Raw genomic sequence first — 24,900 nt, 5'->3', positions numbered from 1 at the left:
TGCATAGTTTCCTCTGAAATACTTGAAGGGTAGCCTTTTCTCTCATTTTTCTGTAAGAAAAATGAAACAGACCATTGTCAAATATAGAAACAAAGTTGTCCAACTTGAAGCTGAATAAACCAGACCTATACCAAAGCTCATTTCACTACAGTTCGATTACTGAAAGAAAGCTTTCACATTTCAGACATTGTTGTGTATTAAGCTAAAGTCTTAGCATTTGTCTCAAGCTACTCACTGAGCATCTTAGACAGGAGCCTGTAGTACATAGCTCATGGGTTCAAATAAACAGCCAGATGGTTCTTCATGAGCATCATGTGCAATAGGAGGAGAAGCTTAAGCCGAGTGTTTTAAAAATAGAATCTATGTTTGCAGAAAAGCATGGTGCATCACTCTGCTTTTGCTGTGGTAGCTGTCAGTACTGGAAACAAAGTTTTGTGTACCAGGAGCTTCCATGTATTTCTGCTTTTGCAAGTAGGGCAAGACGCTATTTCAACACGCTTCTGTGTGCCATTGTTGATAAATAGGAACAGTAATTATCAGGTAGCTGAAAAAAGATAAAAAAATCATGCATCATAATATGCCTGCTTCTCTGCTTACCAGGTTGACTCATTTTCTTCATTAGATTTTTAATTACCAGTGGTGAGACTTCATTTCTGAGAACAAGCATACATTTAGCATTTTAATCAGAGGTTGATTTCCTGGCTATTTGAAACAAACAGAGGTCTTAAAATCATTCTCTCATTGTTCTATTCCTAGTTATTAACACCCCTACTTTGTTACTAATACCTGAGCGCCTAGTTTGGAGAGATATTTATTCCTTAAACTAAAGTCATCAGCTTTTGGCCGTAACTTAGCCAAGTCATCTTCATTTTGACGTCTGAGTCTCTCTTGTTCTTCTGCTCTGGAAAAGAAAACTGGTTTAAGATATTTGCACTGAGGAGTGCAAACCCAAGCAACTTATCTTGTGTATGCAGTTTTATTTTTAATAACTAGAATATGCTTGTAATATTATAGATGAATACTGGATATCAGATTAAGTGAGACTAAGATGTGTATGGATTACTCTAATTCAGTGTAAAAAAAGGAGAGAGGCTGTTTTCTGCAGTTTCCTTTTATTTAGATCACAAGACTTTGGTAGAAAGGTAAACTTTTTGGTTTTCACAGATTACAATGTGCCCAGTGAGCTTTTCTAACAATTTTCACTATTTCTTTATTAAACAAGCTTTCACTCCTTAAAATAAAGATTACAATACAAAAGGAATCAACTGTCAAAAAATGCAAATAGAAGACTGCTCAGCAGTCTTCAGAATTAACAGCAGTCTCCTACAAAAGTATTTGACCAGAGCATAATAGCTCTTTTCCCATACAAGTCTTAAGGAGAAACAGAACCAAATGAAGCTCTAAATACACTTTGCTTAAGACAATGGTTTGTGTTAAGACAGTGATAAAGGCAATAAGTGACCCGTTTTTAAGCTCTGTAAGGCAATGAGCCTTACTACAGAACATTAAATGCCATTACGTTTAGAAATCTCAACCCTCAAGATGATAATGCTGTGCATCAAAGACACTTCAGGCTAGCCTTAAAATGAACATGTTTGTCTTGGGTTGCAGACTACCCTCTCCAATGACAGAGCTTAAACTGTGCAAAATGCTATAAACCCACTTTGTTCAAACTAAAAGATAACTTGGTATCGGTTAAAACTGGTTACAAAGCATAAAATTCAGCCATTTACTGTAAAACCCTCCTGTATGTTAGTGGTTTTTCCAAAGAGCTAGTGTGCAGTGACCAAACTACACAACACTAATTCTTCAAGTTGTCATGATGCTGATCAAATGCTCCCCACTTCTGGATGATATTTGCTATTCAAATTTCTTTTCTGAAAAAAATATTGTAACAAAAATTACTGAAAATACTGTTCTAAAGCACTGTATCTCACAGCATATACAAATACAAAGCCATCTTTCACAGTAAATACTGGAAGTGTTACACATCTCACACAGGCCAGCTCTATTTGGACAGAGAACTCCTCCTGGGTACAAGGCTTTGGGGTTTGTTGGTGCATTTGTATTAAAAACTGCCTGTGACCTTTTTACTCAAGGATGATATTCATCACAGCTAAGCTAGGATGCTCACCAGGTCTGATGAGGTTTTAGTTTTCTTGAGTTTTCCTCAAGACTGCTGTGTAAAAAGCCCACAAATTAGGACCAAAAAAAAAAAAAAATCCATGTTAAACCCCACAAGTCACCTAACTAGACCTTACTGACAGGTGTTTTGATTTTTTTTTCAGGACATCCCCAGTTCCCTTAGCCATTCTTCATCAGACCTGTGCTTCAGTCCCTTCACCAGCTTTGCTGCCCTTCTCTGAATCTGCTCCAGCACCTCAGTGTCTCTTGCAGTGAGGGGCCCAGAACTGAAGTCAAGGTGTGGCATCAAAAGTGCTGAGTGCAGGGGGACGATCACTGCCCTGGCCCTGCTGGCCAAGCCATTCTTGATAAAGGCCAGGATGCTGTTGGCCTTCTTGGCTGCCTGGGCATACATGTTCAGCAGCCATAAGTCAGCACTGCCCAGGTCCTTTTCCACCAGTACATAATTAAGTACATATGTTAAGTACATAATGGAGAAACTGGAGCAGAAGGTTCTTTTGTTTCACCTTTAAGGTGACATCTAAATGGACTTTGCCATGCAATGCTTTTCCCTTCCTCTTCCCCTGATACAAGGCAATTATCCTGAAACCCACTCTTTGACTCCCTTGTACAGCAATCCATATGCATCAAGAGCTTTACCCTCATTTAGCATTCTCAGACAGCAAACAAACAAACAAAAAAAAGAAACAAGTACACTTTCTACTGTGCAGAGGGGATAAACTTAGGAGATATCCCAACAGCAAGGGACTGATACCTTCATGTTTTATCAAGCAACACTTAAAAAGCCACAGTACTCGATTCCAGCTGTTAGGGCTATGCACAGCAAAGGCCCTTTAACACATCACCCATGTTTTGTCAAGACCAAGGAAGAGAACTTTGCAAGTTACTATTCTGAAGTGTCACTTTCCTTATTTTCTGTAAAGAAGGAAGTAGGACATACAAGTCTCCCACAGAATGAAATTTGCTTAATTGGATGAACAGCTGAAATTTGCCTATTTCGACAATTTCTGCCCTAAGCACACCTCAAGTGCTCCATCTCCTTTTAAAGAAAGTGGATGCCACATTATTGAAATACCCCAGTCCCATTTTCTTTCTAAAAATTTGAATTCTTTCACAGTAATCAACAATATCTGACAAATGTGATCACAAACTGCGTTTCACATTAGCACTGCAATTTAGACTCAAGTCACAGTTTTCAGAGACAAGCTAAATTAAGACTACTAAATAAGACAGCAACAGGAGCAAGCTGAAACTGAAGGGGAAGTGACTGAAGCACAGTTTCTCTGAAGAGCAATCTAGCTTTTAATGACACTTCAAAAAAAGTTGGTCTATACATTACCTGACATTAAACCAGGTCACGTTTGCTGCTAACTGGGTCAGTTGCACACCATAAATGAAGTGCATTTTTAAATAAGCTATACAACATTTTTTAAACACACTTCAGTTCCATTCAGTTGGAGGGCCACTGAAACAAAGAAGATAGCAAGGAAGAGTGCCAGGAAAGGACACCTGGTTAACTGCTACTTCCTCTATCCATTCAGAGCAGGCAAGAACGTGAAATCCTACTACTAACTGGTAAGAAAGAAAATAACATTCAGTACAAATGTCAGACCTACAAGAGACTGACTTCAGACAGTAATCTATTTAATCACTTCAGGTTAAACATATCCTAAGGACACTGTTTTTTATTGTTCTTTATACTTACTCAGTTGCAGCTGCTTTTTGCAGTTTTTCCCTTTTCTTTGCAGACCAGTTGAGATCACCACCTGCAACAGAAGTAAAATACACTTGAAACTTTTAAAATTGGTCTTTTTGTATTGTATCTTTGATATCATACCTTGCTACAGAAGTTCCCTGAGCACTTTACAAAAGAAATCAGCAGAGTAATTGTACAAAAGTAGAACCTGAGGTAAAGAGCAACATTTTCATAATCATCTGAGCAAGCAAAATCAGAACCCAAACTAAGCTCTCTAACCTGATCCAGTTTTCTGTTGAATAACAACAAAATTTCTCTACTACTCACCATAACACTCCTGAAAACTAAAGAAAGTGGAATCAACTTTGAAAAAAATAAATTAATATCCATTCCAGGTCCTTCAGGAGTAACCGCTTCAAAAAACGGTTGAGAAAGAACACCAACATTTGAAGAAAAGTCTACAGAATTAAGTTTTCATATTTGCAGATATACACACAGTCAAGCTTGATGCACAGTTTAGAAAAAGCTGCAGAATATCCCACACATCTGTTCAAGCCAGCTGAAGGGGCAGGTACCCCTGCCCTGTGACAAGATTTCACATCACAGCAAGGTTCAGGGTGTTGGACACTACAGCATTGACAAAAATGATGTTACAGAGACTGGCTTCATCAAAAGATGCTCCTGGTACCAAAGCCACAAGCTATACAACACTACCTGCATATCAAGTTATCAAACTCAGCTTGATAACTTCAAGAATTATGATAAAAACAAGCATCAAGAGAAGCTGAAAACGCTTACCTGTAAGGTGGTTCACAAAATACAGCATAACTACAGCTATTAGTGACACTAAAAAACAAAAACAAAACAACACAAAAAAAGAGGAGCAGTTTTAGCTGACAAATTTACAACAGAAGAACAGCCTCTTAAGATACAGCTGAGCAACAACTAAGATTTTTCATGACAGTTGTAACTAAGGGGAGATTTTTGCCAGCAGCACCTCTTAACTCCTTTGGAAAATTACATTATGCTTATAAGTAGCATGGTAACTCAGAAAAGGTTGCTCTAGTTTTAGTTACATTAAAAACAGCTCTCAGACACAGCCTTTAAGAGTATCATTTACCTACCCTTTTACTCACTTCTCTTTTCTCAAGACACTGAAACTACTTACAATAAATCACTTCAATAAAACCACAAAACACTTCACTAGGTTTCAGTTACTTTCAACATCACCCCAGTTGAAACCTCTACCTACCCGTAAGAAAGGAGGTATTACTGTCTTACAAGAAATATCAAGAAAAAAGCCTGATAAAGCTTCCTGAATGCCCAGAATTCACTTTCAGTGTTTTTAGTACTTACAGCAAACACAAGCACTGAAGAAGACTTCAAGAAACAAGTATCCTCTTGTGTCCAGAATCATCCCTGCTGCTATAGCAATAATTGCCAGACCGAGATTCTGGATGGACTGCATGCTAACACATAAACAAAGGATTATCACTGTGTAGAAATTCATTTTTAAAGAAAACATTAATGACACTGGTCAAACAAGAAGGTTAACTTCTCTCCATTCACTATGACATATGACAGACACATGACTGCATTTTTGCAGAAGTTTCTGTGCACTGGATGGGGCTTTGAGCAACCTAGTTGGAAGGTGTCCCTGCCCATGGTGTGGGATTGGAAGTACATGATATTTAACCTCCATTCCAATCCTAACCATTCTATGATCTACACAACCACATGCTCTACTACACAGATCCTGAAACTACACTTCCTGCAAGATGGAACTTGGAGGAATTAGTAACCATTAACATGTAACTGCTTGATATTCAGTGGTTTAATAGTATCAGGACATAGTCACTATAAAGCAGCACAGATGGACAGATTTAAGTACTTACAAGCCATAAGCAGTTCCCAACTGGTGTTCTGGAACAACAAAGGCCACCATGGGCCACAGGGCACAGGCAAGCAATGAGTACGCCACTCCTAGCAAACACTGGTGTGAAATAAGAACAAGTCAACAGATATTAGAAGACAAGCATTTTTGCTCTGAAGTTATAATAAATGAACATACTGATTTTCCTCTTCTCCCAAAAGGGAGGAGAAGACAGAAAAACAAACAAAGAAACAAACAAAAAGAAAAGACCCAAGACTTTTCGCAATATTGGTCTAAATATATATGCACGTTTAGAAGGAGAAAGTTTTTCCAGGACTGACTAACAAACTAAACCCTACCTAATTACCATTAAGAGCCTGACTTTAATACCCAATGGAAAAGATCAATGCTGCAACGCACTAGAAAATACCTGAAAAACAAGGTCCCTGTTTTTAAACCCTGATAAACTGGTAAGTACTGTATTTAAGCCTGTAAACCTTAGTTCAAAAGCAATTTCTCAGGAAATCTGCCCTCGGAAGGGGAAATCAATAACAAAGTTTTTTATTGAAGTTTCCTGCTATCCAATACAGCATATTAGAGACAGTTTAAGTAACAGTAATAAGCAAAGCTACACCAAAAGAACAAGTTTCAGGAGAAAAGCAAGCATCTAGCACAGTAACCTAGCAATAGCTAGTGTAAGTAGTGTCCACAAAGCATTAGAACAGACCTCTGCAATAGAGCACCACCAAAACACAGATACTGGGATGAACTAAAGACTTCTCTGAAAGGACAAGGAATTGCCACTCCATACAGACTTCCAGTCTAATCCCACCCTTCTAAGAAGGTGAACATCTCTTTGCACTGAACAGCTATAGAACTACTGCCACAGACAGCAGCTGCCAGTCTTTTCCACTTCAAAACACACACAAATAACTACTGCCTCTCTCCACAAAACACCAAAACCAGAAATGTATCCTTAGGCCACAGACAGCTAATGATAATTTTTCCTGTATTATGCACCCTTTGTTTTTTCACTACCTTTATACTTACTTTCACATAGTGTATCCTTCTTAAAGTTGGGGATATCAAAACAGGTTTTGAAGACTTTTAAAGAGTCAAAAGACAGTGGCTACTTATGCAAAACAATTCAGGATCAACTTTATTTCTTATTTTACCATATATAGCTATAAGTCACAAGGAATAGTTACCATTGCTATCCAGGGGTTCCAGAAGGTAAAAGCCAACATAATATGAGAAGCAAGAGTAGTTATTACAGCACATAAAACCCAGATGATATTCTTTCCAAGTTTATCCACCAGGAGTCCAAAGACTGGCGACATGGGTGCCGATATAATATACACAATACTACAAAAGAATAAAAATAAGAGAACTGAACACTGTCTAGCCATGGATAGCTTTAGGTGCTACACGGTACAGCTGTTTCCAGATAAAACACCATATTACCTTGTTACCTGTGAGGCCGTAAGAAAAAATACACCAAAAATGCCCTGTAGCAACAGACTCCAGAAGTCAAAACCCCCAAAATATCTGAGGACATGAAAACATTTAACATCCAAGGAAACAGTGACATACTCAGAGCTTTCGGAAACAGATACCACCAAGTGTTTCATTGTTTGTTTTTATTTGTTTGGGGGTTTTCCACATCAAAAAATCATCTTCAGACTAAGAAAATTTAGTTTATTTAATGTTGCTATTAAACTGCTTTTGTTACTCAGAAGAAAACAACAGCCTTCAGACAGAGCCTTTTCTAATTCCTCAATGTGAAGACGCAAGACAATTATGCCTTGAGACATCTGAAACCTATCTATCCACTTAATACAAGTCACCACATACAACAGTAGATCCAGAACTTCCCACATGGTCAGAGCCCAAAGATCACATCCCCCTAGAACAACAGCAGCAGCACATTTACTTACTAAATCAACCACAGTATACCTGTTAATTGCACCTGCTTCTTGAGGTGAGAATTTGAATTTCTCAATAAAGAAAACCCTAAAGAAAAAAAAAACAAACAGATTTAGAAAAATGCACACTGACATGAAAGAAAAATTAAGCTAGACACAAAATTAAAGACACAAGAACCTAGTGTACAAGAAAATTTAAAATATATATTAAAGCTATATAGGTTTGACATTAACATCCCATCACAGATCGTCATTTGTAATTCATTTAGGAGCTTATTATCAGACTCTACAAATTTGTGTTTAAGGACTATTTCGGGAAAACAGCCGAAGTACATAACCAACATATAACCCAATAAGAAGACATTAGCAGTAAGGGTATTCTACGGAAGTGAGAATTTTTAGAATACAGAAGGATGCACAAGCATAAAATAGACATCTGCACTACTGACTGCAATGTCTCTCAGACTTTTCCATCTCACTCACTATAAAACATGCATTAAGCTCAAGGGACCTGTTTCTAAATCCAAATATACTCAAAAACCATTTGGTGGAGATTGTAGGTCAAGTAATGTGGCTCAAAAGGGAAAACTACGCATGAATGCCCCAAGTTTCAATATGATAAATATACCAAAGCGAGCACAGTAAGAGAACTTCAGTCCAAAGCTGTAACTACATTTAAACCCCCATGTCTCAGTTAATAGTTTACACATATGAATGGAGTTCTATACGACAGCTGTCCACAGCTTCCCACACCAAAACTCATGCCATGCTTTAAATCTGTACCAAATTCTAATCAGGAAATGGAGCATGTATTATGCTTTGGAGTTCTGACAGCTCAACCTACGTTAAGTAATGGCATTTCCCACAAAACTCACCAGATAAGGAAAACAAAGAGCTGTGTTTATCTGTATCACAAGTATAGTGAACAGTGCCACAGAAGAATATGACAAACCACAGCACAGACTTGCTGGGAGACCAGGGATTCTGTAGCCATCTGGGATTCTTAAATTTTAGTATCAATAACGCTAGCATTTTCACCGGTAGCTAGTTAAGCCCCTAGCCACATTCAAGGGGAATAGCTACATAAGTGGAAAATACTTACTTTCCAAGTCCAATGAAAGGAAAAACTGCTGCATAGTAACAGACACAGATCACAAATATAAGCCACAAGGACAAAGAGAAGTCCTTCACATCAGTTAGTTTAATCGCTTCACCTGTAGTGGGGCAAGAGACAGTACTGTTTCAGCCAGCATAAGCATAGATAAAATTCATCCACATTGACTAAACATTAAGGTGATCACAAGTCATTACTAATGCATATATTCCTGCCACTGTCTACTCTCTCGTTTAAAATTTACACAGTCAGTTAAGAATATACAAGTGTAAAATCAACAGTACCAAAGTCAAGAACAAATTGTTTCTTTCACATTAAGCTGGATGTACAAGTTCTCTAAAGCCTCTGAAAGTCCTATGCATCAGAATTAAATACAAACCACTTTTTCAAGGAAATCTTTAACCAGCTAGCAAAAATCATGTCTGAAGTTTCATGTTAAATGCTCTTACTTGGACTTCAAATTGAGTTTATTTTTTACTCGGTCTGAATTCTCTGACAGAGCACTGGAACAGATTGCCCAGGGGGGTTGTGGAGTCTCCCACATTGGAGATATTCAAGGCCCGCCTGGACAAGTTCCTGTGTGATGTACTCTAGGTTACCCTGCTCTTGCAGGGGGGTTGGACTAGATGATTTCTTGAGGTCCCTTCCAACCCTTGGGATTCTGGGATTCTGTGACACGGAAACTCATAACACCGCATGCTGACAGAGAACAGATGTGTGGCTTTGCACACCTACAAAATTCTAGACACAATGATGCAGATCAAATTGTTGTGAAGTGGGAGGCTCTCCACATGCTTTATAAATAAAGCAGATTACACTGCATCTGCCTGTAAACTGGTGTTTAAAACTGCAAAACCTCCTACTGATATTAAAAGGAACTAAAAATTATTAAAGATAACTGTAGAAAAAGACGCAGCAGCCACTGGATTACCTAAAACACAAACCTGCACAGTGGACAGAGTGTAACTGAAAGGGTTTGCTCCAGAATGAAGCTGAAGGCAGGTTAAGCCACACCACCCTCACCACTCACCTGTTTTCCCTTGCTCTTTGGAAAGGAGCTTCTCTGCTCTCTTGTCCAGATAAGCAAGGATTAATGCACACATCAGTGAAAAGAGACATGTTACACCACCTGCAAGAAGGCAATGCACCATGTTTAGTTGTTGAGTCAAGCAGCAATTTGGCTTTATGCACAACTAGCTTAGCACACCTTTACATATCTAATGAAAATTAGGTTTAACATCAGCTTGTCTTATGTATAAGACTCAACAGCTATACAACTCAAAGAATAAGGTGTAAATACTGAAGCCTGGTACATGAGACATCTACCTTGGAGTACAAACATGTAACTACATTCATTTTCTTTAAAATATGTATTTAAAACATTACCACCACTCCCACTCAGCACAGCCACACTCCTTATCTGCACCCTGTAATAAGAGAAAAAAGCCTGTGCCTTGTTACCAGCACCAGGCCCTCAATACCCATAGCTAAAGGAAAAGATCCAAAGGCAGTGGAAATTTCACTTCTACACATCAGACAACTACACACAAGCTTTGACATGATAACCTTCAGAAGTTTTTCTCAAGTCTGTCCCTTACTCAAAGCACATTAAGTGTTTCATCTCCATAAGATATAAACCTGAATTTGGCAAAAAAAAAATCACACAGCATTATAGCAGATGCAGTAATCATACACTCTGTATAAGAATATTAGCCATCGATACAAACAGTATTTGAATTGCTCTTCCTAGTCTCAAACATACGCATCCTACTTTCAAATTAGTGAGAAATCATTAACATGAATGCATTCTGTTAAAATTCACAGGCCTAAAATAGCAGGTGACATCAATTCACAGTATTACTGACCTATCATGAGAGTTAACCCAAGAGTACTGGGACCAGTATACCCCAGAAGATCTTGAACTCTAGAGTATATCCATCCCATGATATTCATGTTCACTGTGCTTCCCTAGGCAGAACAGACTCATGTGAACAATTATGCATTTCACAATTCTGTGAATTCAAAAGGAACATTAGGCAAACTGCTTATGGAACAACATTTCAAACAAACAGGTAAGACGCTACGCAGGGATCATAAACTGTCAGCACCAATCATAAAATTATTTCCTGCTGTTTTGGTCAACACTTGTAACAAATTAATAATTGTAACAACGATATACCATCACAAACTGAAATTTTATATAACTGTGTTTCAACAGAGATATTAAAGTGACATAAATCCACATTATAAATTGTGTTGGCTCAGAAACTAATTTAACTAAATTTAACATCACATGTTAAAGTAAACAGGATTCCCACCTGACAGGCACCAGGAAGATGCACCATCCCCCGACTCCCTTCTGTCCCTAGAAAAGGTGTCCATGGCTCCAAACTCAAGGCTAACAACAGACAGTTAACTGCAGCTCAGCTGAGATGCAACAACTGCTAGTTAGCAACAGCCTGACCCAGCTGTGACTATCTAACTCTCTTTTACTGAGGTAAATAACCTGCACTGGTTTAAGATACCACAGGCTGCTGGAGGAGCTCTAATAGAAGAGGGATGTCTCTGCTCTCTTCATTCCCAGCCTGGTATATTAGTGTAAATCCAACTCTAGCAGCAGTTTAAGTGCTTGTACCAACAATCATTCTGATTAAAAACAGCAATGTGACTGTCCCACCCAGCAGTCTACATTAATAACACCACTAGTCTTCTAAAGAAGTTTGACAGGTTCTAAGAAATCTTATTAAACCATTTCCTTGTGTATCCTTCGTCTATTTACTACAAAAACTACTCAGAAGTATTAAAAATGTTGTTTCCCACCTGTCTCACTGCCCAAACAAACCACACACCCTAAAGTCTACAAATTAAAGCTACACAGTTTTACACTTACAATTCTGGCCATGCTTAGCTGTAATCCAAACACAAGATTTAACTCCTTGCCTTTAAACCAGCTGACTGCATATGTGTTTTGTGCCACTGCTAAGGACTCTCCACCTATTCTAAAAAAGGAAGGCACAAAAGAAAACACGTTAACTGCAACAGGCAAAGCAATAGGAAGCAGTCCATCAGCTGCTGGCAATACCAAGATGACTATTTTAGAGAAATATATCTGTGTGTAAGTAGATCTAATGCATATATAGAATTCTTAAAAGACAATTAAAAAAAAAGAATTGCAATGTCTTAAAATAATTAATAGTACAAGGTATCTTAAGTAGTCTTGAAGCAATTATAATTGCCTTTGGTCATTTAGAGACATTAAAACAGTAAGCAGCGATTTATAATTTCTCTTCTGCAGCGTTATAAAACCTGACCTAAATGAAACCAAAAGCAGGCATCTTACCTGGAGTCAGAATTTCATGGAGTCATCTGCCCACCCCCCAGTTCAGTTGGTCATATTTTCTAACATTTTCATTCTCCGGCACATTTACACCTGGGAGGTTTTTCTTCTGACATTTGCTCTCATTTGCTGCCACTGTAGCAGCCCTGTTGTATTTCCTGTTGCTTTCCTGAGTCTAAAGACTCGGGAAAGTATGAATTAAAAGGAGGAGTAACACAGTTTTATCAGCTTACTGAATGTACTGTTTTTTTTCTGTTTTCTAACTTCAAACTAGACTGGGAACCCAACTGAAGATCTTGCATACCTCAACTTTATACATGCCTCGATATCCAGCAATTTTGTCTCTGAACGTATACATGGTAGTGTTCTCTAGGCCAGTCCTTACCTCAAACAGCACATACTATGCTTTTCTAGACTTACCCAAAAATGAATCTGCCTGCATCCATCAGCCAGAAAGTATTAAGGAGTGCTCCCAAAGCAAAAACTACCTGGCAAATAAGCATTTAAGGAAAAATCGTGATTTTATATTTGAAGTATGGAACAAAGCAGAACCATCTCAAAATAAGATATAAAAAATGCTCTTTCTTTCCCAGATCTGCACAAACACTTCACACTCACTTAATTCCTAGCTTTTAGCCTTTGCTCCCTTGGCCTTAGTCATCATTCAGCTGGCTAAACAATACCCAACCTGAACCACCCTGAAACTCAGAACACCTCTAAACACCTCTAAATGTTCAAGTCGTGTTTCCACCTTTCCCATCATACCTAACACAAATACACTTACATAGTAGTTTCACAACAAACAAAACATTTGGTTCCTTTACATTATTTCTCTCATCTTCAAGATCCCCTCTTCCCAGGTACCCCATCTGTTCCCAACTGCCCCAGTAAAACCCAGGGCTCACCCGTTTCATTCCTCTTCACCTGCCTACTCCCATCTGAAATACCCACCACTAAGCAAAAGGCCATCTGGGCTTTTTCTCCCCAGCCCCACTAAAGAATCTTCAGACAAATATCACCCTTCACCCTCTCATTTGCACTTACCTGCCCCACACAAACAAAGATACTAAATATTATAGTGCCCAACCTGTAAGAAAATTAAAATCATTTAATGCATAGCTAGAACCCTTTTTCCCTATAAAACACCACATTAGACCTACAGCAAGGGAACAAGTGGAACTAATATGCAATAAAAGATCCTTGTAATAAACGCTACAACTTGACAGCTTCCTTAAAAAAAAGGTAGTACAGGCTGCCATTTTTGAAAGAACTTTATTTAAGAGAAGGAAGCTCATTTATGCCAGTGGAATTTCCAAGATCAAGTGAAAAAAGTTTGGAAAAGGTTATTATAATTTGAAAAGCATTATTATAATTTGAAAAACTCTATATTACATGGCCTATATTTCACATGCGCTTTAAGTTCTACCACTCATTGAAGATAAGTGACACTATGATCACACCTACCGTATTCCAAAAACTCTGTCTATCAGAAAACCTCCAAAGAAGCAGAGAACCACATTAGGCCAGGAATACCAGGCATAGAGTGCCATGAACTGAGCTGTGTTCACCTTCATATCCTACATAAAGGAGGGAGGAATTAAAAAAAAAGTACTTACTCTTAAGGTAATTACAGGGACACCGAACAACTATCAAAGCAAAATTACTTAAGGAGTAGCAGCACGCTGTCCGACTCGGCCGCTGCCCGTGCTTCCCTCGCCCCGTAACCCCGTTCTCGCCGAAGACAGCCACTCACCCGCTGAACCTGCGTTTGGAGAGCCGCCGGATTGTCGTAGCAGAAGTAGCTGCCTGCAAAGAGAAGGGGATGCCTCAGAGCCCTGCCCCCAGTACCCCAGGCACCGGCACCCCGCCCGCCGCCACCCACCGAAGCCCAGGAAGCACATGAGTGCGAGGACAATGAGCCGGTGCGGCAGGCGCCGGGGGTCGCAGGCAGAGGACAGGGAACGGACGGGCTCCGCAGAACCGCCGCCATCATCAGCGCCGACGGAACCCAGCAGCGCCCGCTCCTCCTCCGCCATCGCAGCCGGCCTCACGTGACCGGCACACATGTGATCGCCCCGTGGCTCACGTGAGCTACGAGTCACGTTTCCATGGTAGCGGTCCGGCGGTGGGACTGAACCTGCTCCTGAGCTAAACAGGAGCTTAACAGCGGCAAAAAAACCTCCTTCAAATGCCCCCAAAGCAAACCCCTAAACAGACTTCATGGTATGGTGAGAGCATCAGCTACAGAAACCGTGCCCAGCATCTCAACAGTGACAAAACTTTATCTTAGGCACGCAGCTGGTGGGACATTATTCCAGGTTTCAGCACCTGTAGCCTCCTATTCTATGTAAAAGCATGTTAAGGGCAGGCCTGTCACTGACAAACGGCGAGCGAGGTCTGTGAAGAACGGTGCATCTCTGCCCTCCGGCTGATTAGAGACATAAAACCCGGGAAGTGTGTTTCGTTTCCCTGCTGGCAGGTTTGCCCATCCCGCATGCTGCCTGTCTGGAGCTGGAGGTGCCAAGGACCGAGGGCAGCCACCACTTCGGCCCTGATACATCCTGGCCTCCTCCACAGCTTCACCCGGCTTTTTCCTCGCATAGTTAAGCTTCGGGTTTTTACCCCAGTATTTTTCTTGAGACACTCAAGAAGAATAAACCTCTTGTACCCAGTCTCAAACTCAAAAAACCCAAACAAACAAACAACAACAACAACAATCCCCCCCCCCAAATAAATAAAATAATAAAATAAAAATAAAAATAAAAGTAAAGTAAAAAGAAAGGTTAAGGGGTACATTGCAATAGTCCTGTAAAAAGCATAGAGATACAAAAGCTTGTAAAATTTCTTCATGGTCCCCTTTTGGATCTTGAAGTCTTTTACTTTTTACTTTACTTTTTTACTTTAGGTCCTAAAAGGTATTCCCATATTAGAGAAACCCTCGAAAAAGCTATTTATTCAATATAAAACAGTCCAGTCTTCCATCAAATTTTATCTTCTTACACCAAAGATGACCTGAACCCACCAATTGAGGGATGGTGCTTTTTGACTAAAACATGTTCTTCACGATGGCAGAAATATTTGTTATTTAAGCCAAAGGATTTATTTATCTTTTCAGGATGATAGAAAGTGTCGACTCTTACCTGACATTGCATGAACCAATATGTGCACCTTCCAGCTACTCAGTCATTAATTCTATCTGTAACCATTCAAGAAAGTCAAAATAAGTTTTTGAAACATGCTGGAACCATGTGCCTATAGTGCAAACAAGCACTGACACAAACTACTATGGGGCATAAAATGCTTACTTTTCACTTGATACATGTTTTTTTAACAGAACTGTCCAAAGATAACTATGTTGTGAAATAATAGTGTCGCATTTCCAACTGCCCTGAACCAGTCGAGATTTTTCGAAATCAGAGCAGCTTTTTCAGTTTCATATAGTCGCTTTTAAGAAACACGGTCTTCAACAGCAAGGCTTCTTTGCGAAAGCACCCGCACAACAAACCTGGGGGTTTCCTTGCCGCTTGAGGGAGCTCAAAGGTAATGCGTGAACGTGCTGATCACCTTGAGTTTCATAGCGGGCATAATGAAAAGGAAATATATACACAGATAAAAAGGATAACTTTGGAAAGTGAAGTTATATGTAGCAAAGGCTGTGTAAATATAGCTAACCAGCCCAATTATTCCAGGAGACCGGTGTCATACCACCCAGTACTTCTCCAGGTCTCTGTGATCCACAGAACATGTTTTTTGTTCCTGCACATACTCTGGTTTCCCTCCAGGACAGAAATATGGCTGTTGCAAAAAGCCAGAGCCCCCAGACTACACTCCCAGTGTCATTCTTGGTAAGAAAACGCTGAGAAGCCTCAGGACACATCTGGATCCCTTGTTGATATGGGTGAAGGGAGCCCCATCCCACCCTGATCATGAAATACAGAGCTGAAGTCAAAAGAAGTGACTTCTCTATGGCTGACAGCTGCTTCTTCAAGACCTTCCTGGTCCATTTTGAGCATAATCTTAAATCACAGGTATTTCAGAGACATTATACTGTAGGTCAAGAAAGATAACTCTCACAACAAGAAACAAAACAGCCTATGCTATAAAGTTCCAGGTAGTTGTACCCAGCAAAGTTAAACTCAACAAATCTGTAGAGTCCCAGATTAGTATCATCAGAAACATGTCCCTGTGACTATTTCTAAATGTCAGTTCAGAAGGCACAGGTAAATTCAGAGAAGTAGTAGTTAAAGCCGGAAGAGAGGTAACCAGCACACACTCAGAGGTGCCATTTTAATGCTTTATCACTGCTTAAGCAGTAATACTTTGATTTTATTATTTAAAGTATAATACTTTCATATTGATTTCAAATCAACCTAACATGTAACTCTCATAGGCAGTGACACAATGCCAGCACTTTGACAAAAGGACCCCACAGAATCTGTCTTCTCTAACTTTGGATCAATTTTATCAGTGAGGATATTTAAAGGAAGATCTAAAAATCCCAGATTTCATCTCTTAAGTCTCAAAAAAGGCTTTCTAGCTCAGTAATCAAAGAAATAGGAAAACCACATAGTGAGTAGACCTATTAAACTGCAATTTCTGATGTAGGATGATAATATTATGGCCCAGATTCAGCTGTTTATACCAATGGAAGGCATAGAAGTGAACAGCTTTCAGAAGCTTTAGGGATATCCTCACCAAAGCTCTTATTTGGTTCACTTCAATTAATCAATTAACTACCACAAAAGATTTTACAATCTTTCAAGCTGACTTGCGGATCAGGATTTTATGCTGGGCACCTCTCTTGCAGTGTTTTTTACATTAAAGACCAAAAAAAATGCACCCTGCAAAATTAGTTTTAAGAGCTTCTGACAACTGTGGCAGATTGTCTCTGCCAAGTACCATGACAAAGGATACCTGGAAAAATAAATACTCAGCAAAGGATATCATCTTGACTGTCTGCAAACTTAGCAGTAGACTTTTAAGCACTGGCTTGACATCTTCTTGTTCCATTCAGTGTATGGAAAACTCTGTAATATTACAGTCCAAGGCTTCCTTACTCTAAGATGTCCTGTGTGCCACTGTTCCGTCAGCATGTAATGAACAGAAAAAGACTGTCTCCTTCCTTTTCCTGTAAAAACAGTGAGACAAGGCACAGGCAACCTGGAAGGTTGAATACTGTTTAGTGATCTCTCTCTAACTTTATTATTTAAACTAAAGAATACTGGGTTTGTTGTTTTGGGTTTTTTTTTTTTTTTTCTAAGTCATTACCCAAATGAACTGTGCTACCCTGTAAACTTCAAGCTCATGATTTTATAATGTGCCTTGCTTTTTCATGATCTCTCCTCTGCTTGCTCTCGGAAAACCTGAGATCCATCTGAATTCACATATTCTGTGGTTTCTTAAGAAATAAACAAATAAGTGTTAACATCCCACTCTGCCAGTAAATCCCTGTCACTCATTCCTAACAATTCCATTCATTCCTAAACACTTGCATTATTGCCACTCTACCAACACTCTATTACTATCATACAAAAAATATTCAAAGATGGAAGGATTAAGCTATTTAAACTATTAAAAAAGCTATCTAAATAATTTTAAAATTACCACTTCATGTTACTATTAAGCAGCTCCTAATGAGCATAATTAATTCTATACCAGAATAGCAAAGGTGATAATGGTGGGAGGATTCTTCACATGGAGCACAGCAGCAAGTTGCAGTACAACAAAGGGTTTCTGTGCTTTCATCCATCGTGAGGGAATTTTCATAAACCTGAAACTCATGCTATTAGATTATATTTACATTCAAATATGTCAGTGGGTTTTTCATGTTATTTTCATGGCTGTGTGCTTAAATATTTCATATTAAGCAAGACTGGATTGGTACTTTATCTTGCTCAGTATAACGTAGGACTCTTTACAGTACAGTAAGAAATTACAGTCATGTATCTGGAACATTGAACAGGAGAAAAAGAATATTTTCCCATTTGCTATTTCAAAATGCTTGCCACACCACCCCTCTCTTCCCAGTCACTTCTGTCTTCACCTTGGATATGACCTTGCTGTTTCCTGAAGCTTAATGGCTGTAATGTGCAGTGTGAGTTAAGGCTAAGACGATTCTCAAATGCATTGCAGGTGAGTGTTTATGTCACAAATAAATACAGTAGATTACTCTTAAACTCATACTTTAAAATGTTTATTACAGATGCAATTTCTGTCTTAACATAAATCAAAGTACTTAAAGTGCCATATGATACCAAATGCTTAGTTTAACAGCATAAAATTGAGTAAAAACTGTATATAGTATTTTATAGGTGCTATAAAATTCTTGTGCTTGTGGCCTCACCTTTTTGCATTGCTCAGATCAATCAAGTTCACTGAACACTCTGGATAGTAAATACTCACGTGAAACAACAATTAGCTTTCAGAGTTTAGTTCTTCTAAGTTATTACTTTCTTCAGTGAACATGCTTCAAAATGTGACAAAATTGCAAAAAGCAGGAACTGCATTTAACATGATTAAATTTACTTCACCATCATTACACTATTACCCATTCTCTGAAAGAAGAATCCTGTTCTTTGCCTCCAACATTCATTAGCGACCTATTATGAAAGATCTGTCATATATAGGCATGCAAACATTTTTTAAATCACTTCATGTGGTAATGAATGTATTATTATAAAGCTCTCCATCTCCTGTATTCTTCCTGTCTCACTAAAATATTATTGGTCTTGTGTACAATCTCCTTAAGACATGTCTCATTTCTGTAAACAGCTGGAAAAAGGCTGAGAATGCACTTTTGCATCATAAATTTATCTAAGACCAAAGATCTTGGCCTAAGGAACCGCTTGAGATTTGAAAGGATACTCTGCCAAAGCAAACGCCTCCTCCCTTCTTAGCTGAGTCAAACAGCACTGAGCTTGGTGGGTTTATTGCTTCTTTTTCTAAACACACTCATCAGAAAGATTGTTCTTTGTATTTTCCAAAATTACTTAAAGCCCCTAGCTCTTCCCTAAGGCAAGTGGGTACTAGGCTGTATCTCTAATAGCCAAATCTGCTCAGGCAATGTGTAAAAAAATATCTGCAGTGAGAGGAGAACAGCATCATTAACTATGTGTAGCTTCTCAGCTGAGCCAGTACTCTCATGAAGCTTTCTTTTTAGTATTACTATCTGGGTACTTTGATGTAGTAGGATGTAAAAAAAGAATCAGAGCAGACTGTTATAATACCTGCTAATTAATAATAATATTCAACTAATATTAAACTTCCTGTGAACTGGCTATAATTTGAAATAAGGCGACGCCAGAGACCTCTAAACCTTCACGTGCCATTCACTTTCTGGACCACATTGCCCTGACTGCCTGGTTTCAATGCCCAGGGACCTGTTTGCTCTGCTTTCCAGCACTGACCCTTCCTAGAGAGATGGGTCCCTGAATGCCTGCACTTCAATGGGCATTCATGTACCAACACAGACCAAAACGAGGGACACTGACCATGTGGATGCTCACTGCCTGAGCCCCAGGGACAGGCAGAAAGACAGACAGGTACTGGTGCTGGCTTCCAGGGAAGTCACATGGGCCAAAGCATCACTGAGTGGTGTAGCTCTAAATGTGGTGGCCACTGTACATATATGTAATAACTTCCCCCTACAAAAGGGCTCTGGGTCTATCGCCTTTCCTCAGAAATCACCATTTCTGAGTTTTTTTACTGTTTTTTCACAGGCTTATCTGCACAGGTGCTATTTTGAAGCTAGCCCATTTCCCAGCTGCTGGGTCTGGTTGCTTTATTGTATTGCTGTGAGAGAGTGTTTTCCACTTCCCTTGCATCACAATGGAGACAGAAGCTAACAGAACAGTGTAATTTCAAGCACCCTGCAGGAGGGCGCTGTACGTGTTCTCCAGAGCTTAGTTCACCCCTCTTACCCTGTTGTTTTCCTCAGTGTAACCTAGAGAAGTTCACTTTGAAAACAGTTATTATGTCTGATAAGCCTTCTAAGGAAAAAAAATAGTTTATCAGAGGCTGCTTAGCATATGTACTAATAATAAATATGCCCATATAATAAATAAATATCACAATAACAAATATAAATATAATAATGTAAATATAATAAGAAATATAGACATAAATAAATAAATAATAATAAAATGTCCAGAGTTGGGAGAGGGGGGAATTCAGAACTTTGGCTTTTGGGACTGCAGTTGAATTACTAGATAACACTTCTATTTCACTCAGCGTACAATTTTTCCTTTGTGCCTGTAAAAATTTTCCTCAGGATACACATCTTCCTGTCTCTCACCACAGTAGCATTTGTATGTTAACAGTGCTAAGCTTTAAAACATCTCCAGTTTACTTGGTTGAAATACTGAACGATTACAGATGTCTGAGAGGCATTTAACTGAAGTGTTTACTGAGTAGTTCATCACTGGGAAGATGCATTCTTGAAACACAAACTTTTTAGAAGCTGTACTGCTCCTTTCAGCAGGATGGACATGAAGCACTCTGTAACTAAGCCCAGCAATTTCGGAAGGAAGCTTTGATTCTGAATAAAATGCTCAACCTTTGGTGTGTCACGCCACCACCACTTGCTAGCCCACTGCCCTGGGAATGAAGGAAGTTCACACCCTTGACAAGGGCTCTGTTTCCCTCCCTCTGGCTGAAGACCAAGTGAAGTGATGCAAAGGCACTCTTTGTCACCAGGGCTAGACTCTTGATTCTTTTGAAATGAAAGCATATAGAAATGCAGAGACGGACTGGAGAAAGAAACTGATTCCCACTGACTCCATTGCAGGCCTTGCTGTACACCCTTAATAGCCCTGTAAATATATAATGTGCATAGTTCACTGGACAGATATTATTCTGTTCTTAAATTGATGTATATTATTAATTTGGCTAGCAGGTGACTTTGGTAAAGAACTGGCAATTTGGCTAGCAATAGGCTGTCACACATTCAAAGTGTCCAACAAGAACTTTCTAACTGCAGCATAAAGCCTCATGGTGTCCCCACCTAGCTCTGAATTGATCTTCCTTAGTAACTTGTATTCCAAAAGCAGACCTGCTGTCAAACTTCCCCTCCCCCAAGACTGAGTATTTTATGCACATCAGGCAGTTCCTCATCAGGCATTTCCTCCACCCTCAAGTTATTGACCTTTTTTCTGGGGAGTTTCCAAGATGTGGGTAAGGTGGGTTGTTTTTCTTTCCTTCTCTTTCTAGGCTGCAGCCCAGAGTCAAGCAGAACATTCCAGACAAACAGCTTTATTAAGTGGCACTGTTGGTCCGTGAACTTAGTGATTAATTCCTTTGCTGATACACTAAAACACTCACTTTCCTTTCCTTGCAAATGAATCTTCCTACCTTTGTGCAATTCGCTTCTCACCATCTCTCCTAGGCCTCAGATCTAAGGAACTGCTTTCCCCTTCTGGTCTGTGTATTTGTTTGAAACTAGTCTTTCACTATGCACTTTCTACTTGAAGTCTGATTTATTGAGGTATAACCTGCTTCAGAGTATGAGCCCTTTCCTGACAACACCCTGGTAACTGTTGCTCCACTTTTACAGTCTTATCTAGCAATTGTTACTCCAAGGGTGAAACACCCTGCCATCAATTTCTTGTTTCCTGATTTGCGGCCACTTCCCCCTTGCTGCATTGCTCCAGCATTTACACGAATTCTTATTCTAGCTGCAACACTTGCAGCAGGTAGCACAGAATAAGTAAATATTTCATTCACTGCAGGAATTCTCAAAATTCATTGAATCCTAGAACAGTCTGTGACCTTGTCAGCCCCTTTAAGCACCAGAAGCTGCTCTAGCATCTTCCCAGAGCTTTCTCTTCGCCAGGCTGAACAACCCCAGCTCTCTCAACCTGTCTCCATAGGAGAGGTGCCCCAGATCTCAGATCATCTTTGTGGATCTATCATTCAATATTCTATACCTGTAGCTGACATGGTTATCTTAAATATTCTTCCTGGGTTGAGACCATTCAAAACAGAGAAATGCAAAACCAGTATCATTCTAATAATTCTGAGTCAGCTCCACATATCCAGCTTTAACTCTGAGAGTAAGAACAAAGTAAGACTTTGTTCTGTTTCACGACCCCAATAAAGTGATACTATGGGAAAAAGGAAAAAACCCCACCCAACTAAATCACAAAAATCTCTCATTTAGAAGGAAAAAAGATAAGGGGGAGGAAACACAATCCTTTCCTCATTGGCAAAGAACTGGAAACTATCAGTTTATCTACCTGGAGAGGGGAGGAAAAAATTTCACAAACTGGTAATAAAAAATAAGATGAGGACAAAATATTCTGCCTAAGTATTTGTTAAAGGGGCTGGAGAAGAGGATGAAATGCACAGTTTTCTTTTTTACTTCCCTTCAAAGAATGAATGAAAAATTATTCTACACAGCAAGAAAATCACTTGTAATATAATTCAGAAAATATATTATTTCCCTTAGAAGCATCTTGCTCAACACTTGATTTCACATTTTCATTCCGTAGAGATTACAATTCTTTGCATTTTTATGTCTCTGTGTTCACCACCTTGTGGTTTTGAAGTACAAACAACTTCATAAATATTATTCATAGCATTAGAAAAAAAAAACCAAACCAAGTAGATTCATGTTTTTCCACACAAATGACAAGTGAATAAATACAAGTTATATGCATGACTAACTGAAATATTACACTAACATTTCCTGGCACTATAGGCATATCATGATTGCTACACACAGCTGTAATCAATACTGAGTAAATGCACGTTAAATTAACATTATCCCTAGGCCAGAGTTACACTGAAAGGTCATTTTAGCTTTGTTAGCTTGGAAGATTTCACCTGGTGTTGAGCAACTTTGTTTATGAGACCCTCCTTCCCTCCCTTCCTCCCTCACCTCCTTCTGGGGCAGAGCTGGGAAGCTGCCCAGACCCCAAGCTGGGGATCTGCCAGCTGAGGCTGAGCAGAGGACTCACAGTTCTGATTCACTGCCAAGTAAGGTGAATCATAAGAAGAAATTGAAGAGAAAAAAAATCAAAGTTATCCTTTCTTGTAAGGAAAGCAAGTGCAACTTTTTTTTCTGGAAATTTGGTCGGTCAGTTCATGTGACATATCTACAATAAGATCCACAACCACAAAGCATTCAAATGAAATATAACAAGGCAGTGAACTGCTGTGACACTTTAATTTCAAATATCTAACATCTAACAACAAATGCCAAGCATACTGCTTTGTAAAATTACAGAGAATGTAAAATGGAAAGAGAAAAGTGAACTAAGAAAAGGAAACAGATAAAAAAACAGCTTTTGAGAATGACGCCAAGTAATAATATCCCATCCTGGCCCCCACACAAGACCTGAATTGTTTGCTTCCCTTGGCAAATTGTATAAAATCACACTTCTTCCAGTATAGTTATGCTCTAAACAATAAGTGCTTTGGGACAGATTTGGGCTCCAAGATCTCCAGTTCAGTGCCTTGCTATCCAATTTACATATAACCCTCTGGTGAACAAGAACTGACTCTTAATTTCTTTGGGGAATGTGTTGCTCGGAGTCTTTTCAAGTGCTGGTAACAACTGTATTGTTTTGGATGGCATTTCCGTGCAGAATGGCAACATTTGCATCATCAAAAAAAGAGAAGAAATAAATTATTAGACCTTATGTAACTTTCCTAAATCTGATTATTCCAGGGAATTAGAGAGTGAGTAGATTCATAGGAGGTGAGAGGAGTGGAAAAAGGAGTTTCCATCTAAAGCCTGCTTTCTTACAGGCTACAGAGGGGTGGCACCAGCAAGAACAAAGTACCCATGCTTCCTTCTCCTCTCACAGCCAAGCTGCAGATACAAGGCTGACCTCACAAAGGAGCCAGAATTATATGGGGTTCTTATTAAAAAAAGAAAAAAGGAACATTTCACAATGACATTTTTAATGTCATTAAATTTCATTAAAAGGACATTGTCTTTGGTCATTCCCCAGACCAGAGTAACATGTACAGACTTCCCAAAGATGACACTTTTCTCCAGTCATTTAGTCCTGGATCATCTCAGTGTGACTGAGGATCTAGACCTGTATGTCTGAATAAGAGTTAGATATTTTACTGTTTAGATTTAGATTATTTAGTCACAACTAATCACACTGAGGTTTGATAGTCAGGTGCTCAAAATCTGCACTGCTTAGGAGTCAAAAATCTCACTTTCCAAAGTCTGTTCACATGTACCAAAGTCATGCTGCAAACTAACCATAATTCTTCACCTTTGTATAAATTTTTGCCTAGAATCTAAATTTTTAAGTTTTCTTTTCATTTAAAGGCTCCCTCTTACTATGCCCAGCTCTGCTTTTCTTGCTGAGCATTGATGAAATTCTTCTTGGTATGAGTAGGCTCAAACAGATCGGTTATGGTTATTAAAAGCATTGTACATGCCAAAATATTTTGACTGACAAAGTGAAAAACGTTTCCAGGACCCTGAGATTCCTATCTGCTGTAAAGCTTGTGAAGAATTGGCCCAAAATAAGATTATATTGGTGGCTATTACCACTGGCAGATTGGTAATCTGGTAATTACTAGGAAGCACATCAGCCCAGGCAGAGCTGTAGCATCAGAAATTCCCAGGGTGAGGGTGGGATGTCCTGATCCCCAGACAGCAGTGAGACTTTAGCCTTGATATGTGCAACACACGGCACTTCTGTACAGCCTGGACACTGGTGAAATGAACTTCATTTACTTGCTGCTGAAAGTTACTTTGCCCCACAGATAAAGAAAGCAAAGCCAGGAACCCTGCACTTGTAACAGCCACCCTGGGAGAAGGAGGCTAGAAAGAGGCCTTACCAGAAA

At 39.2% G+C, this 24,900-nt stretch overlaps 1 protein-coding gene across 6 annotated transcripts; it reads right to left on the bottom strand.

The window, feature by feature from the left end:
• Nucleotides 1–235: 235 nt before the first annotated feature.
• On the bottom strand, nt 236–14,164 carry MFSD1 (major facilitator superfamily domain containing 1). Of its 6 annotated transcripts, XM_061371637.1 has the most exons (17): nt 13,973–14,163; nt 13,844–13,896; nt 13,555–13,667; nt 13,135–13,177; nt 12,511–12,578; nt 11,644–11,752; nt 10,619–10,721; nt 9,784–9,882; nt 8,742–8,853; nt 7,671–7,727; nt 6,923–7,079; nt 5,737–5,834; nt 5,198–5,310; nt 4,640–4,687; nt 3,851–3,911; nt 787–901; nt 236–544 (listed from the first exon to the last, which is right to left on the bottom strand). In XM_061371637.1, the coding sequence occupies exons 1-17, from the start codon at nt 14,154–14,156 to the stop codon at nt 485–487; spliced, it is 1,593 nt and encodes a 530-aa protein (XP_061227621.1). In that variant the 5' UTR covers nt 14,157–14,163; the 3' UTR covers nt 236–484. The 6 variants fall into 6 exon arrangements, with proteins under 6 accessions (XP_061227621.1, XP_061227625.1, XP_061227626.1 ...); XM_061371638.1 differs by lacking the exons at nt 236–544; nt 787–901 and adding an exon at nt 1,096–1,877; XM_061371639.1 differs by lacking the exons at nt 236–544; nt 787–901 and adding an exon at nt 2,977–3,060.
• Nucleotides 14,165–24,900: the final 10,736 nt, after the last annotated feature.

This window comes from Neopsephotus bourkii, unplaced genomic scaffold (genome assembly GCF_033783945.1).
Source record: "Neopsephotus bourkii isolate Nb327-2 ecotype Australia unplaced genomic scaffold, CSIRO-AGI_Nbou_v1 NB_1574, whole genome shotgun sequence".
Lineage (NCBI taxonomy): Eukaryota > Metazoa > Chordata > Aves > Psittaciformes > Psittacidae > Neopsephotus > Neopsephotus bourkii.
Note: the sequence above shows the minus strand (reverse complement) of the source record. Positions and strands in the feature narration are given on the sequence as shown.

Bases quoted from the DNA above. Each gene is read 5' to 3' on its own strand.
- MFSD1 (XM_061371637.1), bottom strand. From the start codon at position 14,156: ATGTGTGCCGGTCACGTGAGGCCGGCTGCGATGGCGGAGGAGGAGCGG. The intron at 12,579-13,134 runs GTAAGTGCAAAT...CTTATTTGCCAG, and splicing joins TCTTTGTTTGTGTGGGGCAG to GTAGTTTTTGCTTTGGGAGC. The intron at 11,753-12,510 runs GTAAGTCTAGAA...TTCCTTTTTTAG, and splicing joins GCAGGCAGATTCATTTTTGG to AATAGGTGGAGAGTCCTTAG.